A 27,131-nucleotide genomic window follows, 5' to 3' on the forward strand; every position below is an offset into this window, starting at 1 on the left:
AACTTTACATATCATATGCAGTTCTTTGTTATATAAATATCTGTACGCTAATTGTATAGCTAACTGGCAATATTTTTCATTCTATAACGAAGTTATCAAATTATTCTTTGGTAATTTTAAAAATGTTATATAATGTTAAAATGTTATAATGTTAAAAATGTTATATAATGTTATATAATGTTATATGTTTAAAAGTGTTATATACAGTCAGATATTTTACATGAATAGACTATTATAAATGATCAAAATCCCAATGCTTAGAATGCTTCTTTCTGAGACTACTACTCATTACTTAAACTTTTGGAGTAAGGAATGGAGGCTCAAAAAATGGTGCTGAGTGTATTACTTAATGAGTTTTTTTCTTTTTGTGTGTAAGTAAATCAAAGAATAAATCCTCAATAAAATAAAACAAAAATCTAAACATTTTGAGAAGAAATTAATTTAATAATTATCAGCAAGCTATTATGACATTTTCCTAGAGTCAGAGTAGTTAATAACCTCAGAAGGGCAGCTCCAGGGATCTTAGCAACTGAGGTTCGCAGAATATTACCCACAGTAATGCCATTCATATGATCTGATAGGGATGACTGTCAATTTAGCATCTGTATAGTCACTTTCCCTTCACTTGGATACAATACCTGATACCCACAACTTAAAGAAAGAAATGCTTAATTTGGCTCATCATTCAGAGGATTCAGTCCTTGTCTGACTGGCTCCAAGTTAAAAAGACTGTGGTGGAAAGACACAGTGGAAGGAAGTTGCTTACCTCATAGCATCCAGGAAGAAGAAAGGAGCAGGGAAACAAGAATATACCCTTCTAGGCTATGCCCCAATTACCTGGCTCTTCTGACCAGGTCTTGTCTCCTAAAAATACATTCATCCATAAACGCATCAATCTACTGATGAATATAATACCCTCATTGTGCAGTCACCTTCCAAGATCCCCACTTCTGAATATATGAAACTTTAGGGGAACATTTTAGATCTAAACCATAACAATATCTCTCTAGGATAAATGTCAGATTCTCAGGAGCAAGAATCCACCTGTTACTGCTTGTAACAAATGTCCACACCTTTATCATTCATTTATGGCCAAAGCCCACCCATCCAAACATGGCCCCTGGGAGTCCACCTCTGTGGATCAGGGTCACCTGCAGAGAAGCACATCATGCATTATATGTTGCACTACTCCTCCAGACCATGCCTGTCTCATTAAAAGAATATAATCATTACAAAATTTAAATAAATGACCAAGGAAATTTATGACGCTGGCAGCTCCCAGTTCTGTGGCAGAAGTGGTAGAAAATATCTTGCTGATGTTCCCACCTGACCTCAGAACTGAGAATCAGATTTTAAATTAGGCATTTTTGACTTGTGATCTTCAGGAAGAGTTTTATAAGAGTCTACTTATCTCTCTAGTTCTTAAGGTCTCACAATAGAAGGACCTAGTCTGGAATCCCTAGATCCCAAGAGTTCGACTTCCAACATAATAATGAAAGGTGAACTACTGTTATTATTATTTCCTAATAATCCAAAAGACTGGTTGATCCAGCAATAATACTGTACAAGGTAAGTAGGTTTGTCAAGTCTTTTTTAGCTTGGATTGAAATAATCAGTGCAGTAAAGGATGTTACTAATTAGAAATTCATATTGTTATAGATGGGAATGTCTGATAAAAATAGGAATGCTGTCTTATTCATGTTTGTATCACCAGCAATGACATAGTACCAGATATAGCTGAATGGAATTACTAAATTCTGACTAGTTTGAGGACAAATTTTCTCAAAACACATATTCTGTGGTTTGCGGTGAGAAGAAAAGTATAAAAGGACCCATGAAAGAGAGAAATAAAAATTAACAACCTAAAATGGTCAAAAAGCATCATTATTCCTCCTTACCAAGAAATCAGTGTTGTAAAAACAATTTACTGAAATATACTATCATGGTCTTTTTTCCTCTGCTAAAGATACAATATCACAGACTGGGTAAGTCACGAAGATTTTTGCTCATGATTCTGGTCCAAGGTCAAGGAGCCATATCTGGTGGTGGTCTTCTTTCTGACTTCCCCAGACAGCATGGGGCATCACATGAGGATACTAGGGAGCACACAGGAAGCAGCAGGTCTCTTCCCCTCTTAAAAAGCCACCAGGGGTACCATGGAGTCAATCATAGGGGTCCCATGCTGATAACCTTGTCTAATCCTAATCACCCTAAAAGGTCCCACCACAAAACACCATACTTAAGTTTCTGCTCTCCTAATACATGACAATGGGGACTAAATTTCAAAATGAGTTCTAGAAAGGGACAAAGCATATCCACATCATGGCACTAACTAAACAGGAAATCAATACACTGAAGAATTAAAATCGACCTTCACTTATTGAGCTCTGACCATGTATCAGGGGTTAACCAAGGTATAAGTACCGTAGGACCCTGCAGTCTCCTTGTAGAAGCAGACACACAAGTAAGTTAATTATAAGATAGTATCATTAGGAATATAATAAAAGGAATTACTGATGAAGAATAAAATCATTAAAACTTATCCTTTCTCTGACATCAGCAGAATCCCTAAGCATGCACTCCCCTCTGGCCATCTGCTCACAAAAGTGTGACATTTTTATTCTCTAAGTCTTTTGTAAGTCTAGGCTGCCTCTGCACTGCAGGAATCTCTCCAAAATTTAGCGTCATCTTCTTCACCTTCTTCTTTCACAGATAAACAAAAGCCAAGGAGAGATGCTCCATCCCTTACATGACCTGAATAAAAAGAAACTTTTCTCAGGCCCACTGCCTTGTACCACAGTCATAAGTCCTGCTATGTCAGCCCAGGTAAACCTTTCAGCTGCTTGTGCATTGACAATAGATGCAGATATTGATGAAGCACCACATATCACTTTTACAATGCCTGAAAGTAGGGTCAAATGAGGGGAATACCAAAAAAAAAACTTTCTTATTTCTTGTCCCAAACTCATCATTCCATGGCATGCAAATTATCAGTTATAGCACATACAGTTCCCTGAGGAAACGTTGTCATTTTTAACAGGTAATGCATGTATAAAAGTGCATCATACAAATCAGCTGCTTCCTTCATTTACTTTAGAGCACAATGTAGCAGAAGAAGTACACGAAAGGAGACATAGGGTATCTGGTATCTATTGCCAGCTCTGCAATTGAAGTGCTATTCTTACTACTTTCACATTTATGTTTGCAATCTGTAAGACATGGATAATGACATAGTACCTGTTTTTTGCCAAGGCAGTTGAAAATTCTCTGTTAGAAAATTCTACACAAATGCAGGGAGTATTATTACAGGAAGACTTGAAAATTGCAAGTCTATTTACTCATCACTATTATGTAATCAACAAAACACTGATATAGAAGAGGAAGCATTCCTCTCTAAGGCATCTAAAATCAAATATTGCTGAATATGCAGCTACTGAGAAAAATATACATGCAAATACATTTATTTTAATGTAAATCTAATTCATCAATAATCCATTTGGAGAAATCTTTTGCTAGTCATCCTGACTCTCAAAAAATATACAGAATTCCCAATCACAGTAGTATTTTTGAAAATACAGCTTCTCCTTTCAAAAGGTTGCTCTGTGACTATTCTAGCTCATTGCACTAAGGTTGTTCTAAAACTTAAAAATATTTCTCTTTCAATTTGGCCAATCTTGAAATAATCCAACTTACAGAACAATGGTGGACGGGCATCCATGCAGGGGCTTCCACTGAACAATTCTGGGCTGGACATTTGCCTTGGTTTTGCTGCAAATAAGAAAAATGATGTTATGTTCCATATATTATGTGTAGCAATATATACCAGCTGCCATGTTTATTTTCAATATGCTTATTACCATATTTACAAATATTGCAGAAGCTTTTAAGAATGATTGTTTTGGTGCAGTGCTGCAGAAAACTAGGCATGCAATTTCTACTCTCATCCAAGCATGAGAAATTATCTTTTGCTTTTTTGTATTACTCTAAGGACTACATACTTGGCATTAGGCTTTCTTAACAGCTGGCCTTCCAGGCCCCAGTGAGAACCATCCAAGAACTCTCCTAACCCATAGGCTGAACTGTTCTATTCCCTTCAAGGTTCCCAGACAAGACTGATATATTCTGTACTCTTATGAGATCACTTGAGTGAGGGTATACAAAGATGTGATTCTCTTCCAGATTGGAAGCTGCTGTTGGTGATTCTCTCATGGGCATTTCATAGAACTCTAGAATTTTGAGTTGAAAAAGGATAGGTATTAGAAGCCTTTCTTGCCACATCAGAAATTGAGAGGCAGGAAAATCAAACAGTTTGCTCAAGGAGTCAGAGGTTTAACATTGTAAGCCATTTTCTAGGCTTTTCTTTCTACATAAGTAATTTGTCTCTAGTTAACATATTCTTATTGTAAATCCTGTAAATTCACTTCTAATTGGCCTTTTAGAAAGGAATGAAGTGCTTCCCTTTAACTAAAAATACTGTTTCATCCTCATAATAATGATTAGTCCTACAAAGGAGAAGAGGGTTTCTAATAAAACACCTTTTATTACTTTCTTTTTATACTCAATGTTGATATAGGCATAATTATAATGATAATCATCATCGTAAAAAATCCACAACTGTGATTTATTGAGCTAATAAAATGCCAGAAATTATTCTGGGCCCATTATTTTATTTCTAGTCCCTACAACAAATGTTGACAGTAGATTATCATGCCCATTTCATAAGAGAAAAACTAAGGCTTATATAGTTTAATCAACTTGCCTAAAAATCACCCTGCTACAAAGATGCATACCTGCAACCGCAGAAAAAATCTGGCTGACTCTGCTGTCCATGCATGCTCTTCATTTTACAAGTAACTACTTCTTCTATATTTGAATATCTAGATGTTTAACGGGATTTAAAACATGAAATTATCTAATCTGATTTTATCTTACTAATTATCCTAACATTTCTGAGTTAACTAAATGAAATACTTCATTCAATGCTCCTATCATGCTAAGATTGTGTGTATGTGTGTGTGTGTGTGTGTATGTGGTTTGTAAACTTTTTAGAGCAACCTTTATCTAGGCGATCCATTTTTAAGAAATTACAAAGCTTTGAAGTGCTATATGAGTGACTCTGAATAAAGCCACTGTAAAAAATAAACTTAGGTCATCAATATCTATGCTAAATTTTCTTGGTTAAATCAAAACACAACATGCAGTGCCAGAAGGGTACCTAGAGGGGTACAGTGGGCTGTTGTCAGATGACCACAATTTTAAGCCAAGCTTGGCCATGTGCTTGTTGTTGTGAGATGCCCTTGGTAGTCACAAAACAAAGGTTACTATCTTGCCTGATTCACAGGAATGTTATCAATGATAGTTATGTATTCATTTCAAATCCTGTTCACAACTTGTAAGGATAGATACTAAAGAGAATACACAAAGAACAGAGCTTTTTTCCTATTTTGATAGCTTGAGTGAGATAAATAAATACAATTTATCTACATATGGAATTATGCTTTTTGAAATTTGAAAGCATTATTTCAGCATTAGTTATTATTATTTCCAATTATGAGAATACCAGACTGTTAATGGTGAGTAATATCACCTTAAGAATAATTTAAAATTGTTGTTGTTCTAATTAATAATAGTAGTAACCTTGTTTTACGTTAAGATAAGGTGCATCTTTATGAAGCACATGGTAAAGAAGAAAATTCAATAAATAAGTGAGCTGTGCATGAGTGGAAGAATATAAGTACTCATTAAATATGATGAGTGTGTAAATAGAACATGTTTAAACTTCTATAGATGCAAAGGATGGCTTAAAGAAAGGTGGAAATCTTGAGTCTCTTTTTCTATTATTATCTGATGTTTGACATTAAGGTCTTCCTATTAATGTTTCAGTAAATTAGCAATTGGATTACATAGGGCCAAATATCCACTGAAGACAAATGCCACATAAACATAAATTATTTTTTTAATTCAGTGTGGCTAGAAAAAAATATTACTACTGGAATGCAGGTATAGCTTTGGATTGCAATATAGTAATCCCATTAATATAACTGTGGAACTTGGGAAAAGTCTCACTTTTCTCATCTGTAAAATGAAGATATTACATTAGATACATGATTCAACATGGAGAGAAGAAATGTTAAATTCATGCAAATCTTTCCCAGACTTCATATTCCTCCCACGAATTTAATATGTTCCTTTTATCAAAGGGGTTGACCGTGCACTCGAGAGACTCTGTTATTCTGATCTACTGATATGTCATCTGATAGAGCCTTAGAGATACCAATAAGAAATGGTTATTCCTCCATAAGTTTGAGTGAAAGCAAACCACTAGATCAGATTATCTAACAGAGCCTTCCACTTCAGTGTGGTATTAAAAAACCAGGACATACTTTATCCATCACGTCACTGTACTTTTAAACAAGTTTAGATATAGCATGAGTCAAACGAACTGCCATAATAGATGAATAAGTAAAGGTGTTTAAAATTCTTTTTTCCTAAAAATTTTTATTCTCTTTCTTCAGTATCTTCTTAAAAATTTAGAATGTGTGCTATAGCATGACAAAATTTGGAGGTTCTGCTTACTTGGCAGACTCCCAGTCCTTAGAATGCCAGCTAGAAGTAACATGAATACTACTATACCTTTAGGTTCACTCTTAAGCCAAAAATCAGAAAAGAATATTAGGATTCCCCAGCTGTCCAAGAAAAGATGTGAGATAGAAGACTTCCCTAAATACAGAGCTTGCCCTTCCTCTTTCCTCTCATTCATTTACCTATGATGCATATACCTGCAGATTATTGATATGTGACTTGATTGAGATTCAGAGATCTGCAATACTAACCCTGAAAATTATGTCCTTGATTAAGGCAAAAAATATCAGTAGGTTTTATTATTTTAAAAATAGATAGATAACTTCAAGTCTGTCACTTCCTTGGTTGTCTTTTTCTGACTTTAATATCTTGACAAACATCATTCTATAATATCCCAAGGAAAATAGCCAAATGTGCTCAACATGAAACCTCAGATTGATTACATAAATATGTAATATAAAGAATTTGAACAGTGACAGATATCTGACAATGAAAACTCTAAAGTCTTTGTTCTCAATTTATCCACAGAAATAATGAAGAAGTTCTTGTGCATCAAGGATGGATGGAGATATATATATATATATATATATATAACATAGATAGATATAGATATAGATATAGATATAGATATGAATGCTTTGGAGTTTAAAAAGTAGTTACATCATCATTTAGCCATTTCATACTCAGAAAAAGTATGTAGTAGAACTGATTCATCCAAATAAAATGTTGACCTAAATGTTCAATTCAAAATAGTATGTTCTTCTGAACGCAGGGTAAAACCTGAAATATTTTAGTGTTTCAATGTTTACAATAAAATGATTCTCAAAATCATAGGATTTTCTTTTTTGAGTTGAAAAGGCTTACACGATATTGCTATATACATTCATTTAACCACCTTTTACATATCAGACACTGCACCCATTCCTGGGGCAGGAGTATGGGATGAGGAAGGATTAGGGAAAACTGCACACAGGAATTGAGATCAGAGGCAGAGTAGGCCAGGAACAGCTTTATAGGGAAGAGGCTTTCACTTTGCAATAAAGCCTTTATAAGGTGAAAGGAAAGAAGAGGGCCTTCCAAGCTATAGTTGTACCACACACCACCTGATAGTGTTAAATCAAAATAGTTTCTATGTTAAGAAACCCCTCAATTTGCACCCCAGCAACCTTATTTAAAGGGAGAAACAATGATTCTATAGTAAAAAGAGTTGGCTTTAACCTTTCCCCTCACTCATCTCCAGTTTCTAAGACTCCAAATAGGCACCAGAGTATGGAGCAAATGAGTTCCATCATAAAGTGGACACAGACAGATATAGACCTGATCCTATAAAACATAAAAGATACTCAAGAGCTTAGTCTTTTGTAAAGCACTTTGGCTATCATTCTCATCTTTTTTTGAGACTTGGGTATTTAATATGAGTAAATAGAGGTCAGCTAGGTGTGGTGGTACACACCTATAATCCCACCACTCTAGGAAGCTGAGGTGGTATGACCACAAGTTCAAGCCAAGATTGGAACACTTACGGATTTAGCAAGACTGTGGTTCAAAAATTAAACAGGGCTGAGGATGTAGCTCAGTGTGCACAGAGGCCTTGGGCTCCATCTCCAGTGCTAGAAGGAAAAAAAGTCAAGAGAATTCTTCAAAATTTGTAAAACATAATTTTCAGAATGCCTCCAAAGCATCATTTTTGTACATAATGTGTAATATAAACATATATATATATATATACTCACACACAAAAGAAATGGACAGATTCCTAGAGACATAGGAATTGCCGAAGTTAAATGAAGATGTACAAGTTCTAAACATGCCAATTACAAAGAATGAAATTGAAAACGTAATTAAAAATTTACCAACAAAGAAAAGCCCAGGCCCTGATGGCTTCACTGCTGAATTCTACAAGACATTTAATGAAGAACTATCGCCATTACTCTTTAAACTCATCAAGGAAATTGAAAGGGAAGCAATACTTCCAAATTTATTCCTAGAAGCAAGTGTTACTTTGATTCCAAAACCAGGGAAAGACCCAACCCAAAAAGAGAACTATAGGCCAATCTCCCTAATGAACAATGATGCAAAAATCCCCAACAAGATACTGGCAAATAGAATACAGAGGGTCATCAAGAAGATCATACATCCTGAGCAAGTTGGATTTATCCCAGGGATGCAGGGATTGTTCAACATTCGTAAATCAGAAGCCCTACTGAGGTCCCAAGTCGCATGGAACACGCCCAATCAGCCTGTGCCCCGGCAGCAATCCACTGGACACCCCCACCCCCCACGCGACCCTCCCCACCCCGCTCCTCTAGCCTCTTCTCTGTACAGCCACCTGGTTCCACACTGCAAAGACGCAGAGGACACCAGACCACCAGACCACTGTTCTGGGTAAGTTGGAGTCATCTTCACATCCCATCAGGACCGGGTCTATCTTCAGGGGAAGGGCAGCTGGAACCTGCAATACAACTCTGCAGAGTTCAACCCTACAGGAGGACAGGGAGCTCAACTTGGGACTTGCAGCCAGAAATCTGCCTGAATCTCATGGGTCTGCGACTAGCTTGCTGAGACTCATTGACTTATATTTGCACACTGCTACCCACATTGTCTATTGTGACAGCAGAGACATATCCTGAAAGAAGTCCTACATCTTCATTGTTTTATTTTTATTCCCAAAATTAGCATTATTAGTTTGGGGTTTTTTTCTCTATTCTTTTCTTTTGCTCCTCTTATCTTTAATTTTTTTCCTACTCTTTGCAAATATTTGTTTTTCTCTCCTTTTTTTCTTTTCTTTTCTTCTTTCTTTTCTCTTTCCTTTCTCTCTCTCTTACACTCACTCTCTTGCTCTCCCACATTGTTCATCTTCCCTTTTTGTCCCTGTTTTGGTCCTCATTCAGAGTTCTTCTTTATTTTACTATTATTCTCTTCTTCCCTCTCACCTGTGTCCTCTGGCCACACTGCTAACCTTCCCCTATCCTTATTCCCATCTGTCCCTCCCTCCCCAACCCCTTCTAACTCCCCATCTCAAAGGCTAAAGTTGTTATACTGAAGAGTTTATTCACTATATGTTGGGTTGGTCCTCGATCTTGATTTAATTCACACAGCTAAAGGTGATAGATTAATAACTACCACAAAATGTCATTTTTGAAGCTGTATATGATGCAGTGGTGTTGCTGATTGTATCACTTGGGCTAAGGTGTTGTTATTGATCTAGTCAATGAACCTTCCTAGTATAAGGAAAATGAGATAGCCTTAGAGTCATTAGAGACTCAAAACTTAAAGACCACCTATATCTGGAAGACACCTCTGAGAAGCAATCATTCCATGAGTTCTAATTAACAAGCAAAAAAGATACCTACAATAAACAATTTCAAACTATCAACCCAGGAGTTAAGCCAAGGACAGTACCAAAAACAAAAATGAGAAGACATTTGAGCAAGGCACAAACTCAGACTTCCACCCCACCAAGGGTAAATCCTGGAGTAAATGAGATGGAAATGTCCCATAACCAACCACCTGGATACCCTGAACTGATAGCACAGGAAGTAACAAAACAGATGAATGAGGCTCCAGAAAAATTCAAAGCAGAAATAATCTCCCAGATATCTACAGAGATGGTGAGCAGAGTGAAAGACATGATGAGAGGATCGAGAACAGAAACAGATGAGAAAATAGATGAGCTCAGAAACATGCTAGAAGCCATAAATGCCCAGCATAAGAAAGAAATGGAAACTATGATCACCCAACATAAGAAAGAAATGTAATCCATGAAACAGACTCTAACAGATATTCAGGAGATTAAAAACTCCACTGAAAGAACCCACAGCAGATTAAGGGAATCTAAAGATAGAATAACAGATATAGAAGTCAGGATCATGGTTAGAGACCATGAAAATAGAGATTTCTTAAAAATAGTAAGGGACCATGAGAAATCAATCCAACAACTGCTAGATGATGCAAAGAAGAATAACATAAGATTGATAGGAATCCATGAAAAAACAGGAGAAAGCACAATTGACATTAAAAAAAAAACTGTTCACAGAAGTAATAGTGGAAAACTTCCCAGACAGAGGTAGAGAATTGGACATACAGATAAGTGAGGCATATAGAACTCCAACTAGCCATGATCAAAAAAAATCTACATCTAGACATATAATAGTCAAGATCCCAGAAACCCAACAGAAAAACAAAATCCTACAAGCAGTTAGAGAAAAGGAACAAACCACCTACAAAGAAAGCCCATCAGAATCACAGCAGACTTTTCAACACAAACCCTCAAATCAAGGAGAGCCTGGAGTGAAGTATTTCAAGCCCTAAAAGAAAATAACTTCCAACCTAGACTGTTGTATCCTGCAAAATTTTCTTTCAAAATCGATGGGGAAATTAGATACTTCCACCGCAAACAACACCTAAGAAATTTCATGAACACCAAACGAGCACTACAAGCAATTCTAAACAATATCCTAGAAAAAAGCAACGAAGGCCACAACTCCATGAGGCCCAACAGAAGGAAGCCACCAGGCAAGGAAAGAAACTAAAGGGAAAAGAGGAAAAATAAAAAATAAAACAGCCAACAGAAGTAAAACATCATGACAAGGATAAGTCAATATCTATCAATTATAACCCTCAATGTTAATGGCCTCAATTCACCAAGAAAAAGAAATAGACTGGCAGAATGGATTAAGAAGCAAAATCCAACAATATGCTGTATACAAGAAACACACCTAACTCAAAAAGAAACTCATAGACTGAAAGTAAAAGGATGGAAAACAGTTCTCCATGCAACAGGAACCCAGAAGAAAGCAGGGGTAGCAATCTTATTTTCAAAGTAGATTTCAAACCAAAACTAATTAAGAGAGACAAAGATGGTCACTATATCCTTGTGAAGGGAACAATCCAAGAGGAAGAGATGACAAACCTAAATATATATGCACCAAATACGAATGCCCCCAACTATACAAAACAAATATTAATAGACATGAAAAACCAAATCAACACTAACACAATTGTAGTGGGGGACTTCAATACCCCACTATCACAAATAGACAGATCATCTAGACAAAAAGTTAACAAGGAAATTCTAGAACTGAACCAAGCCATTGAACAAATGGATTTAAGGGAGGTTTACAGAGTATTCCACCCCACAAAATCTGAATACACATTCTTTTCGGCTGCACACGGGTCATTCTCCAGAATAGACCACATGCTAGCTGGTGGGATTTGTCTAAGTAAATGTAAAAGAATAGAAGTTACACCCTGTATATTATCAGACCATAGTGCAATAAAATTGGAGATCAATAACTAAAAAACCACAAAACCCCAACAAACACATGGAAACTGAATAACACCCTCTTGAAAAACCAAAGGGTCACAAAAGTAATGAAGGAAGAAATTAAACAGTTTCTACAAGTAAATGAAAATGCCAGTACAACATACAGAAATCTATGGGACACAATGAAAGCAGTTGTACATGGGAAATTCATGCAGTGAATGCCCATATTAGGAAAACAGAGAAAACTCAGATAAATAACCCAATGCAGAACCTCAAGCTCCTAGAAAAAGAAGAGCATCACAAATCCAAAGCTTGTACAAGAGAGGAAATTATAAAGATCAGGGCAGAAATCAATGCAATGCAGACTAAGATAACAAGACAAAAAAAATCAATGAATCAAAGAGTTGGTTTTTCAAAAGAATAAATAAAATCAATAAACCTTTAGCCAACCTTGTCAAAAAAAAGGAAAGAAAAGGCACAAATACATGTGATTAAGAATGAAAAAGGTGAAATCAGGACAGATCCAACAGAAATCCAGAGGATCATCAATACTTACCTACTTCGAGAACCTCTACTCCAATAAAATGGAAAACACAGAAGAAATGGGCAGATTCCTAGATACATACGAATTGCCAAAGTTAAATAAAGAAGATATAGAAATTCTAAACACCTCAATTACAATGAGTGAAATTGAAAATGTAATAAAATTTTTACCAACAAAGAAAAGCCCAGGTCCTGATGGCTTCACTGCTGAATTTTACAAGACATTTAAAGAACTAATGCCATTACTCTTTAAACTCATCAAGGAAATTGAAAGGGAAGCAATACTTCCAAATTCATTCCTGGAAGCAAGTGTTACTTTGATTCCAAAACCAGGGAAAGACCCAACCAAAAAAGAGAACTACAGGCCAATCTCCCTAATGAACATAGATGCAAAAATCCTCAACAAGATACTGGCAAACAGAATACAGAAGGTCATCAAGAAGATCATACAACCTGACCAAGTCAGATTTATCCCAGGGATGCAAGGATGGTCCAACATTCATAAATCAATAAATATAATACACCATATTGACAGAGTCAAGGACAAAAACCATATGATCATCTCAATAGATGCAGAAAAAGCATTTGACATAATCCAGCACCCATTCATGATAAAAAAAAAAAAACCTACAGAAAATTGGAATAGAAAGTCTTTATCTTAACCTGATTAAGGCTATCTATGAAAAACCAACAGCCAACATCATACTAAATGGTCAAAACCTGAAAACTTTCATATTAAAATCAGGAACAAGACAAGGATGCCCACTATCACCACTCCTGTTCAATATTGTTCTGGAAACATTAGCCACAGCAATTAGAAAAGAGAAAGAAATAAAAGGAATAAAGATAGGAAAAGAAGAAGTTAAACTGTCATTACTTGCAGATGACATGATACTTTACATAGAAGACCCAAAAAAACTCCACCAGAAGACTTCTAGACTTAATTGACAGATTCAGTAGAGTAGCTGGATACAAGATCAACACTCAAAACACAATAGCTTTCTTGTACACAAATAACAGACTCACTGAGAGAGAAATTAGAGAAGCAATTCCTTTTACAATAGCATCCAAAAAAATGAAGTATCTAGGAATCAATCTAACAAAGGAAGCAAAAGACCTCTACACTGAAAACTACAGCACTCTGAAAAACGAGATTGAGGAGGATACAAGAAAATGGAAAGATATCCCTTGCTCCTGGGTAGGAAGAACCAACATAGTGAAAATGGTTATACTTCCAAAACTAATATATAGATTTAATGCAATGCCAATTGAAATTCCAACAATATACTTCACAGAACTAGAGAAAACAATCCAAAAATTCATTTAGAACCAGAAGAGACCTAGAATAGCTAAAGCAATTCTAAGCAACAGAGACATTGGGGGACAATATCACAATCCCCAACTTGAAACTATACTACAAAGCTACTGTGATAAAATCAGCATGGTACTGGCAAAGGAACAGACCTGAGGATCACTGGAATAGATTAGAAGATCCAGAAACAACTCCAGACATGCTCAGCCACCTCATCTTTGACAAAGGAGCCAACCACCATCATTGGAGGAAAGATAGCCTATTTAATAAATGGTGCTGGAAAAACTGGATTTCAAGCTGCCAAAGATTAAAACTAGACCCATACCTATCACCATGCACTAAACTAAGATCGAAGTGGATTAAAGATATAAATATTAAGACAGAAACACTAAACTTGCTGGGAGATAAGTTAGGTAGAACTCTTGAAGACATTGGCATAGGAAAAGACTTTATGAACAAAACCTCAGTAGCATGGGAACTAGCACAAAGAATCAACAACTGGAATCTCATCTTATTAAAAAGCTTCTGCACTGCAAGAGAAACCACCAACAGAGCTAACAGACAACCTACAATGTGGGAAAAAATTTTTAGCAGCTGTACCTCAGACAATGGACTACTATCTAGAATATATAAAGAACTGAAAAAAATCAGACTCCCCAAATTCAAAGACCCAATTCAAAAATGGGCATCTGAAATGAACAAACATTTCTCAGACAAAGAAGTAGAAATAGCAAATAAACATATGAAAAAATGTTGAACATCACTTGTCATTCGAGAGATGCAAATGAAAACAACCCTGAGATTCCACCTCACCCCAGAAAGAATGGCTGCTATCAAGAAATCAACAAATAACAAATGCTGGTGGGGTTGTAGGGAGAAAGGAACCCTTCTCCATTGTTGGTGGGAATGCAACCACTGGTGCAACCACTGTGGAAATCAGTATGGAGATACCTCAAAGAACTAGGGCTAGAGGTCCCATTTGACCCAGCTATTCTCCTGCTGGGTATCCTCCCCAAAGAATTAAAAGAGTCATACCACAGCAATATATGTACACCCATGTTTATAGTGGCACAGTTTGTAATAGCAAAAGTTTGGAAACAGCCCAAGTGCCCATCAACTGGAAACTGGATAAAGAAGATGTAGTTTTTTAATAAAATGGAGTACTACTCAGCCATAAAAAACCAAAAACTAGAGTCATTTATAGCTAAATGGATGCATATTGAGGCCATACTCTTAAGTGAAATAAATAGGACACATATGTGTAAATACCAAATAGTTTCTCTAGTGTGAGAAACTGATAGTGTAAACAATGGTTAAAACAATTAAAATGAATAATTGATAATTTGATATAGGAAAAAAGGTCCAAAGATGAAGGAGTGAAGGGAGGGGAAGGGGAAAGGAAAAGAAGGAAAGAAAAAACTATGAGAAAAGAAAAACAATGGAAATTAAATCTATGTAAATAGGGAAGGGCGGAGCGGGTGAAGGGTGCACAGGTAATGGGAAAAAAAATAAGAACCAAGATACATCATGTACAGGTACAAACACCCAACGATAAATGTAAACGAATTGTATACCTAAAATGTACCAATAAAATTAATTTTAAAATTTAAAAAAATTCATAAATCAATAAATATAATACACTATATTAACAGAATCAAGGACAAAAACCATGTGATCATCTCAATAGATGCAGAAAAGGCATTCAACAAAATCCAACACCAATTCATGATAAAAACCCTACAGAAAATTGGAATAGAAGGTCTTTATCTCAACCTGATTAAGGCTATCTATGAAAAACCAATAGCCAACATCATACTAAATAGTCAAAAACTGAAAACTTTCACGTTAAAATCAGGAACAAGACAAGCATACCCACTATCTCCACTCTTGTTCAATATAGTTCTGGAAACATTAGCCACACCAATTAGAAAAGAGGAAGAAATAAAAAGAATAAGGATTGGAAAGGAAGAAGTTAAACCATCATTATTCCCTGATGATATGATACTTTACATAGAAGACCCAAAAAACTCTGCCAACAGATTTCTAAACTTAATTGACATTCAGTAGAGTAGCTGGATATAAGGTCAACACTCAAAAAACAATACCTACTTGTACACAAATAACAGACTCACTGAGAGAGAAATTAGAGAAACAATTCCTTTTATGACAGCATCCAAAAAGATGAAATATCTAACAAAGGAAGCAAAAGACCTACACTGAAAATGACAGCATTCTGAAAAAAGAGATCAAAGAGGATATAAGAAAATGGAAAGACATCCCTTGTTCCTGGGTAGGAAAAGCCAATATGGTGAAAATGGCCATACTTCCAAAACTGCTATATAGATGTAATGCAATGCCAATTGAAATTCCAACAACATACTTCACAGAACTAGAGAAAACAATCCAAAAATTCATTTGGAACCAGAAGAGATCTATAATAGTAAAAGCAATTCTAGGCAACAGTGACATGGCTGGGGGTATCACAATCTCCAACTTGAAACTATACCTCAAAGCTACTGTGATAAAAACAGCATGGTACTGGCAAAGAAATAGACCTGAGAATCACTGGAATAGATTAGAAGAAGTGGAAACAACTTCAGACATACTCAGTCACCTCATATTTGACAAAGGAGCCAACTACCCTCATTGGAGGAAAGATAGCCTATTTTATAAATGATGCTGGAAAAACTGGATTTCAACCTGCCAAAGATCAAAACTAGACCCATATCTATCACCATGCATTAAACTAAGACTGATGCAGATTAAAGATCTAAATATTAAAACAGAAACACTAAATCTGCTGGAAGATAAGTTAGGCAGCACTCTTGAAGACATTGGCAGAAAGAGGAAAGGTAAGAAGGGAAAGGAAAAATTATGAGAAAAGGGGAAAATGGAAACAAAGTCTATGTAAATAGGGAAGGGTGCACAGGTAATGGGGAAAAATTAAGAACCAAGATACGTCATGTATAGGTACAAACACCTAATGTTAAATGTAAACATACTGTATACCTAAAATGTACCAATAAAAGAATTTATGCAAAAAACCCATATATATATATTTTCTTTTTTCCCATAAGATATATAATTCAGATTCAGATATTGAAGAAAAAGAGCAAACCAAATTTTTACAGATATAAAAGTATAATATATGGAGAAACACATGCAAAATTGTACTTTGGATGCTCTAAGCCCCATTGATACAAATGAGATGCTAAGGAAAGTGCTCTAGATCATGTATACAATTTTCAAAAGAAACAATCAAGAACTAGTTTCAGGACTCTAAGCCTTAAGGGTTGCATAGCTGGAGATTTCAAAAAGGGAGAGGATTTCTTAGAAGTTGAGTAGTGTCACTTTCACCTCCAGTTATTAAAACAAGCATTAGTGGGCCTGCATCTAGAGTTGAGTGCAACATCGGTGGGTTTGGGAAGCCAATGTACTGGGATTCAACCTGAGTGGTTTCACCAGTTAGATGGCATGGAAAATTGGTTACTCAGCCCAATGATGTGGCATCATTTGAGTCAGCCTTGCACTTGAAGAGTTTGTCAAGGCAGAAGATCCATTCTGGAAATGCAGCCTCCTCTAAGACTCTGTCCTCTGTGACTTCAGTGAAAGCTGAGGCTAAAGAAATGTATCACCCACATTATAGGAGATTTAGTCAGAATGGCCTCCAAAAAAATTTTTCCAAAAAACCACAGAAGACCCCTTATGACAAAAAATCTGAAACCAGACTGTCTGATACACCATTTACTAGTTAGATGATTCTGGACAAGTTGCTGAACCTTTCTTTGCCTCAGTTATGTAAAATGAAAGAAGTTAATATAGTAAAGCACTTAGAACTACTTCTATACATACTCAGCACTATGTAAGGATCCACAATTTTCTTTGTATTTGTTATTACTATCATTGTCATTATGTGTCAAGCTCAGCGAGTAAAAAAGCACAATGCCAGTTCAATAAAAACTTTCTGCTCTCTTTTTGTTATTTCCCTCTCATGCTCCAAACTTGGAGGTATCAATAAGTAACTGTTAAATAGGAAAGTATGAGAAAATATACCAGATAGTAGTAGATCTCTTTTTTTCACTGTTGCATAGTGTTTATTATGGTCCAGTCATAATTGTTTCATATTATGTATGGTTAGGTATGGTTGTTAAATCTCTTACTGTTCCTAAAGTATATTTTTAACTTTTTTCTCTCATTTTTTTTCCAAAACAGATGCATTATCTGAAGACTGCATAATAATAGAGAACCTTTCATGCAGAGAGTATTTGGAATTTTGATTAATATTTGGGGCTGGACAATTCTAACTATTAAGTTAAGACTATATTTTTTATTTAAAGTGACCTCTGGTCTTTTTCTTCCTTTTAAATGAGTGGAAAATCATGGAAAGTCATAGAACTACTACAGTTTTCACTTATTAAGCAAGGTGAGGACCTCTGACAAAATCCACTATAAGGAAACAATGGGAAATCCAAAATAAAGAGGTTCATATTATATGCTATGACTCCTCTTTGTTCAATGTATCAATTAGAGATACAAAACACTGAAAGGATTACTGTCAATGTTTTCATTCACTGGGCTTAATTCTTTCTCAATATGTGTCTTTATCCTTTTTTGGGCTTATCCTTCCATTTCCTCCCTTTTATATTCTCAGGTTTCAAAAGATGTTTAAAATAAGTTGGCCTAATTTAATTCTGAGAAAATCTTTACGAAGACCAAAACCATGCTAGTCATGCCTCTGCCTCTTCTATAAATGAAGAAGGTGCTGCTGACCTATTCTCCATAGGATGCTGAGAACAAGGGCTTTTCAGTGGACAGTGATGGTGCTGAGTCATCTTCACACTTTCCAAAAATCCCTTGTGACTCTAAGAAAACAGCTGCCCAGGTTAGCAGACATACAGTCTGTAGCTAACTAATGCATAAGAGGATTAAACACACTATATTAAAATAATACTCTAGGAAGAGCAATATGGTAGCCAAGATCCTCCAGTGAACTCTCCCCACAAACACACCAAGTAGAACAGCTATTCATACACCAAAGTATCATTGCAAGAGCTAAGGAAATCAGGTGAGACATCATACTGCCTGCTTTTAGTGTAACAAAACACAAAGACATTTTGAAGGAAGCAAGAATGAAAGAGTTATCTGTCTCACTCCATCCCTCAACTCTAAGCAGGCTGGCAAAGAGAGAGGTACTTCCTGTTTAGGATAGAGAACTAAGTCCAGGCTTTAGACTTAAAACTCAGTATTAGGCCCTTCAAAGTGAAACCCAGGGCTGGACAAAGCCCCAAGTTCCCTACTACCAGCCCACAGACTGAGCTGCTGGAACTGCTTTGGGCAAAGTTGCAAAGAGATTGCTTCTAACTCTCCTCCTCCAACCTGAGACAGCAGAGTAGGAACCCACACCACTTTAAAAGGAGAGCAGGACATAAAAGTAGTACAGGACATTTTCTTAGGGCCCTGGATAGTGAGACCAAGCACCCAGTAAAACCAGAAGGCCCCTATACAGGCCAGCATTCCTGAAGCCTCTAGACCAGCTCTGGCATCAGGTAGAGACCTCTGCACCTGTAAAACAGACCCAAGTTTTGGCTCCATCAGTCCAGCCCTACAGTGGCCTGTGGAACACCACCCCAGAGACCATGCAGGTTCCTTCAGCTGTAAAACCCAAGTGAAACCCAGTTTAGCACCCACACTGGTGGCCAAAGGGCTAAGTCAACCACCCAGTAAAAATAAAACAGTTTAAAATAATTATACAACTTCATTAAAAAATGTGATATCAAATATGTAAAGCTGTAAAATGAGATATAATTAAGTTTATAATGTGGGGAGAAATGGAAAACAACTGAAGAGCTTTTATAAGTGCATTTCTCTTCTTTTGTCCATTTGTTCCTGTTATCATCATTTCAAAATAGCTTGTTACAGTCAAAAGTTGTTTTTCCAAGCCTCATGGTAACCACAAAGCAAAAATCTATAATAGATACAACAAAAATAAGAGAAAATTAAACCACACTACTACAGCATTTTACTTAACCTCCAAAGAAACCTAAAAGAGATGGAGAAGGAAAGGAAGGAACTACAATATTAGAAAACAAGTCATAAAATCATTATCATAAGACCTTACCTATCAATAATTACCTTGAACGTAAATGAATTAAATTCTCCATTTAAAAGACACAGAGGGGCTAAATGGATTTTTTTTAAAAGACTCAACTACAGTATATGTTGCTTAGAGAAATTTTATTTCACCTCTTAGGAGACACAAACTGAAAGTGAAAGGATGAAATAAGATAGTCCATGCATATTGAAGTCAAAATAAAGCAGGAGTAGCCATACTAATATTGTATTATATTAAATAGAGGTTATCATCATCAAAAGCAGTAAAATCATATAAGGAAACTTCTTATACAATTATTAAAAGATCAATTTGGCAAGAAATAATCATTTTAAAGATATAGACACCCAGTATTGAAGCATCCAAACATATTAAGCAAGTATTAGTAGACCTAAATGGAGAGATAGACTCAAATACAATAATAGTAGGGGACGTTAACGTGTCAGTTTTAGCAATGGACAGATCATTCACACAGAAAATCAGCAAAGAAACATCACTGTTAAATTCTACCCTAGACCAAATATATACAACAGCCATCTATAGACTATTCCTTACAACAGCTACAAAATACACATTCTTCTCATTGGCAAATGGAATATTTTCTAGAATAGATCATATGATAAACCACAAAACAATTCTCAGCAACTTTTTACAAATTGAAATCATATCAGTATCTTTTCTGAAAAATAATTCAATAAAGATAGAAAGCAACAACGTGAAAACCATATAAACACCTGAAAATTGAACAGCTTACTTTTGAGCAACCAACCAAAAAAGGAAAAAACCAAGAAGGAAAATTTAGAATTTCTTCAAACAAATGAAAATGGATATACAATATGACAAAATCTATGGAATACTACAAAAGCAGTTCAAAGATGGAAGTTTGTAGTAACCAATGTCCATATCAAAAAAGTAGCAAGGTCTCAGATAAGCAATCTACCACTGTATCTCAAGGAATTAGAAAAATAAGAATAAAATAAATACCAATTTAGGAGAAGAAAAGAAATAATAAAAACCAGTGCAGAAATAAATTAAATGGAAACTAAAAGAACAATACAAAAGACCAATAAAATAGAGCTGGTTCTTGGAAAAGATTAACAAAATAAATAAAGCCTTCATTAAAGAGAGAGGAGACCTGAATAAATAATACCAGAGTTTAAAATGAAAACAATACAACTGATACCACAGAAATATAAAAGCTCTTTAGTGATTATTATGAACAACTCTATGCCAACAAATTTGATAATCTAGAACTAGAGAAAGGTATTATGGTTTGGATCTAAAATGTCTCCAGAAGGTTCATTTGTTCAGGGGCAGGAAATTTTAACGTGATTGGAACATGAAGATTCTAGTTTCATCAGTTGATTAATTCAATGATAGAGTCATAATTTTATGGCATTACTGAAATGTAATGAAAATTTAGAAGCTGTGTCTAACTAAAAGGAGAAGATCATGGAGTTTTAACCTGGAGGATTATCATCTTGGCCCCATTCCCTTCTTCTACTGCTTTCTTGTCCTCTCTCCTTGCTAGCTGCCATGATGTGAGCAGCTTGGCTCCTCCATGCCCTCTCTGACATGATCCTCACCCTTACCACAGGCCCATTAAAATGGAGCCAGTTAACAAGAGACTGAAACCATGAGCCAAGGTAAATATATCTTTCTTAATTTGTTTTTGTCTGGTATTTTGTCACAGCAATGACAAGTTTACTAACATAAATGGAAAAATTCCTAATCATGTATACCTTACTTTATCAAATCTTAATGATGAAGAAATAGAAAACTTGAACAAGTAATGGGATTGAATCTTTCTATCAAAGAGAAGCTCAGGAATAGATGGCATCATTGCTGAATTCTACCAATTAATTCTGTGTAAGTTATTTCAAAAAATAAAAGAGGAAGAAATTCTTCCAAACACATTTTATAAGGCCAGCATACTTTGATACCTAAACCAATAATGACAAAAAAGTAAACTACAGGTCTCTACCCTTGATGAACATAGATGCAAAGATTCTCAACAGAATACTAATAAACCTAATCCAACAGCATATTAGAAAGGTTACTTGTCTTGACCAAGTGAGATTCATTTCAGGGATACAAAGATGTTGTACTACATGCAAATCAATCACTGTAATACCACACATCAACAGATTGAATGACAAAACCACATGGTCATCTCAATTGATTCAGGAAAGCATAGAATAAACTTCAAAATCTTTTCTTGATAAAATCACTGAACAAATGCATACAAGGAATGTACCTCAGCATAATAAGGCCAAGTATAACAAGCTGGTAGGTAACATTATATTGAATTGAGAAAAGCTGGGTGCTTTCTCTTGAGGATCTTGAACAAGTCAAGAATGCCCACTTTTACCACTTTTATTCAATATTGTGCTAGACCAGAAAAATTAGACAAGAGAAAGACAAAAAAGGTCTTCCAAATTGGAAAAAAAAGAAGTCACATTGTTACTGTTTGTGAATGATATTACATTAAATAAGAAAATGCCAAAACTCCACAAAAAATTAGAATCAATGAATTGTGCAAAATTACAGGATATAAAATCAACATACAAAAATCAGTAGCATTGCTATATGCCAATGGCAAATTATCTGAAATAGAAATCAAGAATGCAATAGCTAACAAAAAATTTCTAACAATGAATTTAACCAAAGAAGTGAAAGATTTCTACCTTTCAAATTGTAAAATATTGGTGCAAGAAATAAATGACACAAAAATGAAAAAACATCCCATATTTATAGATTAGAATTGATATTGTTGTAACATTCTTACTATCCAAAGTGATTCATAGATTCATTGTAACTGCTATGAAAATAATCTTTCTTCACAGAACTATAAAAATAACTCCAAAATTTATATAGGGCATGAAGAAAAAACCTGAATAGTCAAAGACATCTGATTAAAAATAACAAAGCAGGAACCATTATGATGTCTGGTTCAAAACATACTACAAAGTTGTAGTGATCAATATAGTATGGTATTGACACAAAACTGACACATAGAACAACAGAAGAGTGACTCTAGAAGTAAACTCATGCAACTGCAGCTAACTGATTTTTGATAAAACTGCTAAGAATACAAATTGTAGGAAGCACAGTCTAATTAATAAGTAATATTGAAAAAAATAGATATTCACATGTTCAAAGACTAGACCTCTAACACTCACCTATTACAAAGATAAAGCCAAAATGGACTAAAGACCTAATTTTAAGACCTGAAACTACTAGAATCAAACGTAGGGGAAATGCTTGACAACAATGGAATAAGCAGGAACTTTTTCTCCAAAGTTGAATATGCATAGTTAGATACAATAGAATAATCTAAACTTGTAAATATATTACAAAGCATAGTTTTATAAAATTTTTTAAATGTAACTAACATTTTCATATTGTTACAGCAGCCAACAAACAAGACAAGAATGGACTACAATAGTACTTTCCTCCTTGTAGGAAAGAAATTTTGGACATTCTCTACTACTGCAATCAATGAATATTCTTCACTGAAAGATCTTACCAATTATATCATAAACTGCAAAATCTTATGAAACATAAAGACTGTGGCTTCCAAAATAAGCTACTTTTTGCATCTAAACATTTAAAATTATGTTAAGATAATATTTTCAGATTAACAAATTATCAACTAATGAAAAGTATCTGAAATTTCAGGACCTCATAAATAGGTCAAACATTTGTGGAAACAAGATCAGAAACAAGATCAAAGCAATTCATTTTTATTCTCATTGCTACCATAGAGACAAAGAAAAAAAATGAAGAGATTCAGCTGGTTTAATTCTTTCTGAAATTTATAATTAACTACATGAGAAAGTGGACAATTACCATATTTCCAAAGAAAAAATGATTTTAAAAGTTGAGCTTTTCATAATTACAACCTATTAGATATTCTTAATTGCATAGACATAATTACAACCTATTAGATATTCAACTCATATCAATTTGTTCTTATGATCATCTTGAATTTCAAAGCATACATATACATTGGACAATGTTTTCTGAAAAATACACGTGGAATGCCATCAGTTTAAACTTACAGAGTTTTCTTTTATCATAGGATTTTGTCAGATACTTAAAATTCTGGCAAAGCTTAACACAAAGAAAGAGGTCAATGGATATTACTTCAGTATGTGCCGTCTTTCTGACACTTATGAATATACATTTTAGGACAAATGTTAATCCATGGAGGAATATGCAGGTTTCTGTAGATGAGGTGCTATAGACAACAACATCAAGCAGTTATCCAGGAGTCCAGGAGCACTAGCAATTAGCTCTGTCTTCAATTTAAATAGAACTTCAGATAGTGGAAGTAAATTACATGTGTAGTAATTGAGGACAGTTTTATTTTAAAATACTAGCAAGAAAACACTGTACGTTGAAGTCCTAGACAATTCATAACAAAGACTAGGGAGGCAGAATTTATTTCTCTAAGAAAGTATATTTTTATTTATAGTTTCTTCAGCAAATGATTTTCAAAGATTTGATCATCAAGAATAAATTCCTCCTTTATTCTCCCCTAACATAGAAGACATAAGCTAAAAATAATTAATAACCTATGAACTGTGTTTTTAAACAACAACCAAGATTTGTGATGGTACATATAATAAATGGTATGATTTGTATTTTGAAATTTTACTTTTGGATATTCTTTTTTTTAAATGTAATTAAGTAGTCTTCAAGGAGAATCTCTATTGCTGACTATACTGCTGGTTTGGAAAGTGGTATATTTCATTATTTTGAGTAAATCCATCTGGAGATCTCAGAATAGTTTCAAGGGAATATTTGAAAGTACGTAAAGCTTTCAAAATCCTCTCAGGGCAACTGTCCCATAGAGCTGGTGTTATATGAGGCTAGTTGGACAAATTCCAAGTAGTAATTATTATTACAGAATTTTAAAGTAACTTTTGGAGGTTACTTTGGGTAAAGCCATTTGGTGTTACAGATACACTGTGTTATCTGAAACGCAAAACAATACAAAAAAAGTAGAATTTCTGTGAACCCCTTCCTAGATAAATTTATATCCAGAAACTGGATGAAGTCTCCATAAATATAGTAATTCTGCCTTAAAATAATAACATTAAAATTTTATCCAATTCTTTTATGAGCTGATAAATTAGGAGAAAAAATGGCTTTTAAATTTTGCATTGTATTGCTTTCTGACAAATTTTAATATTTTCATAAGCAAAAATACACTCCATAATAAAAACACTACACCTTTATAGCATATGTGTGATGATATATTGTATCCATATGACAAAGTCAAGCCATTTTCCCACAAACAATGTAAAGCATCATGCTACATTAAATCACTAAACAGCTAAATGGATGTGAGTTGGCATTCTTTCATCAAACTGAAACAGTTATTTAATTGCTTTACCCTTTGCTTAATAAAAATGTGCAACTGACTTCTACCTATTTCTGTATTTGAATTGTAGGAGCTTAGATTTTTTATCACAATAGGCTGTTTTATCAGATATTTGATCCAGCTGCCAAATATCTTGGTATGTCAGAGGACTTTGATTACTCCTAGTCCATTTTATTTTATAACAAAATGACATTTCAAGTATTATTTCAGGCATAGCAAGTATTCATAAATAAGTTCACCAAACACTTGTCTCAACTTAAAAGTCTATCATGACAGTACAAAGATTTCTTTTACAACTATGTATTGTGAAGTAAACATTATACATATGTCCATGTACAGATATGTGCATGTATATATATATGCATGTATAAATACATATCAACATATGCAGAAAATTGTGTGTATAACTTAAAGACAATATTTCATCCACTCATTCATTTATTCAACAATAAAATATACATCAATGTCTATGAAACAATCCATGAACCCAGTGTACTTGCCAGTGCTATGCTAAGTGGTTAGCTATAATTACAACTAAGAACATTCCCACTACTCATGGAGTTCATATTCTACAAAGAGACAAGCACACGTGAAATCTAATTGTGCAACTAAAGCCTATAATAAAGACACAGTGTGCTTAGAACATGGAGGATAGCTGGCTCAGTATGGTATCGAAGAAATTATTTACAGAGCATTCGGCATTTGAGCTGAGTCTTAAATGTTAAAAAGAAATTATTAGACATGTATCACGCTAGGAAGTTGAGAGATATTCCAAGCATAATAAAAACCAGGTACAAAGAAATAGGAGGATGGAATTCAGATCGGAGGAGCCGACATACTTAACTATGGTTAGGTAAGACATAAATAGGGAGGTGAGATCTGAGATAGGGAAGTTAGGTAAGGGCTAGAACATAGAGGACTATGAGTGCCAGGTCTGGCAAAGCAGACTTCATCCTAAAGGACAGCATGTCTAAATTTTAATGTACAAATAAATTAGAGATACTAATTTACTAGATATCTTACTAAATGCAGGCTCTGATTAGGGGGCATCTAGGATGGAACCTGAGATTCTTCATTTCTAACAATCACCAAGGGAATGCCATCACAGCTGATGAACAGAACACACTTTTGGGTAATGGAGCAATATGAACAGAGAAATGTTGAAGAATTTTAACCAGAGTTGTGACATATATATATATGCATATATATATAAATAAATAAATGTCATACACACATTTTTTAGGAATAGCCCAGTTAACAACATGGAAAGTGTATAAGGTTGGGAGGACAGAAATAGCAGGAAAACTAATAAAATAAGGCTGAACTTGAAAGTGAGAAATTGAAAAGACCCATTAGGAGCAGGAATATAAATAAATAGATTAAGGAAATAAAATAAATAGGAATTGGACTGTTTGAGTTTTAGGGAAAAATAAGAATAAAGAACAACTCCTATTTTTCTAACTATGACAACTGAGATAGTGACACACTCCCCACTAAGCAGAGAATGCAGCACAAGAATGATTTATACTTGGAGGGTTCCAGAGAGAAGACATTTTTTTCTGCCATTTTTGACCTAAGTTTGCTTAATAGATAAATACAATTCCAAATTCTCAGAATTTAGTCATTACTGTCAAATAAATTCATCATAAAATCTGTTGTCTTCTAAAATTTTAGTTCAAGAACTGAATTACTTAGATACAAAGAAATGGGTATGTGTGAGTAGGAGTTTTAGAATAAGTATGAGAAGCGAGGGTTATTTTCAAAGAATTTCTAATCTGGTACTAATTTTTATGCACCCTGGAGTGAAAGTTAAAATAGTTTTGTATCTCTCTTACTAATAAAGACCTATAAGTCTGGGAAATATTATTCACCAAACAGAAGAAATTCCCATTATCATGACTACACAAGTAGAAATTTGTAACCAGAG

The 27,131-nt window shown here is 34.8% G+C and overlaps 1 protein-coding gene across 17 annotated transcripts in view; it reads right to left on the minus strand.

Annotated features, from left to right (window-relative positions):
• Positions 1-27,131, minus strand: part of Dlg2 (discs large MAGUK scaffold protein 2) — a 2,046,311-nt gene that overhangs the window by 1,542,020 nt on the left and 477,160 nt on the right. For all 17 annotated transcript variants that reach the window (XM_087212053.1, XM_087212052.1, XM_087212046.1 and 14 more), the window contains one exon: positions 3,694-3,768. In XM_087212053.1, coding sequence (XP_087068179.1) covers positions 3,694-3,768 — 75 coding nt within the window. The remainder of the gene's footprint in view (positions 1-3,693; positions 3,769-27,131) is intronic.

Source organism: Heterocephalus glaber, unplaced genomic scaffold (genome assembly GCF_053883595.1).
Source record: "Heterocephalus glaber isolate CG9 unplaced genomic scaffold, H.glaber_assembly_v1.0 deba00001429, whole genome shotgun sequence".
In the NCBI taxonomy this organism is placed as follows: domain Eukaryota; kingdom Metazoa; phylum Chordata; class Mammalia; order Rodentia; family Bathyergidae; genus Heterocephalus; species Heterocephalus glaber.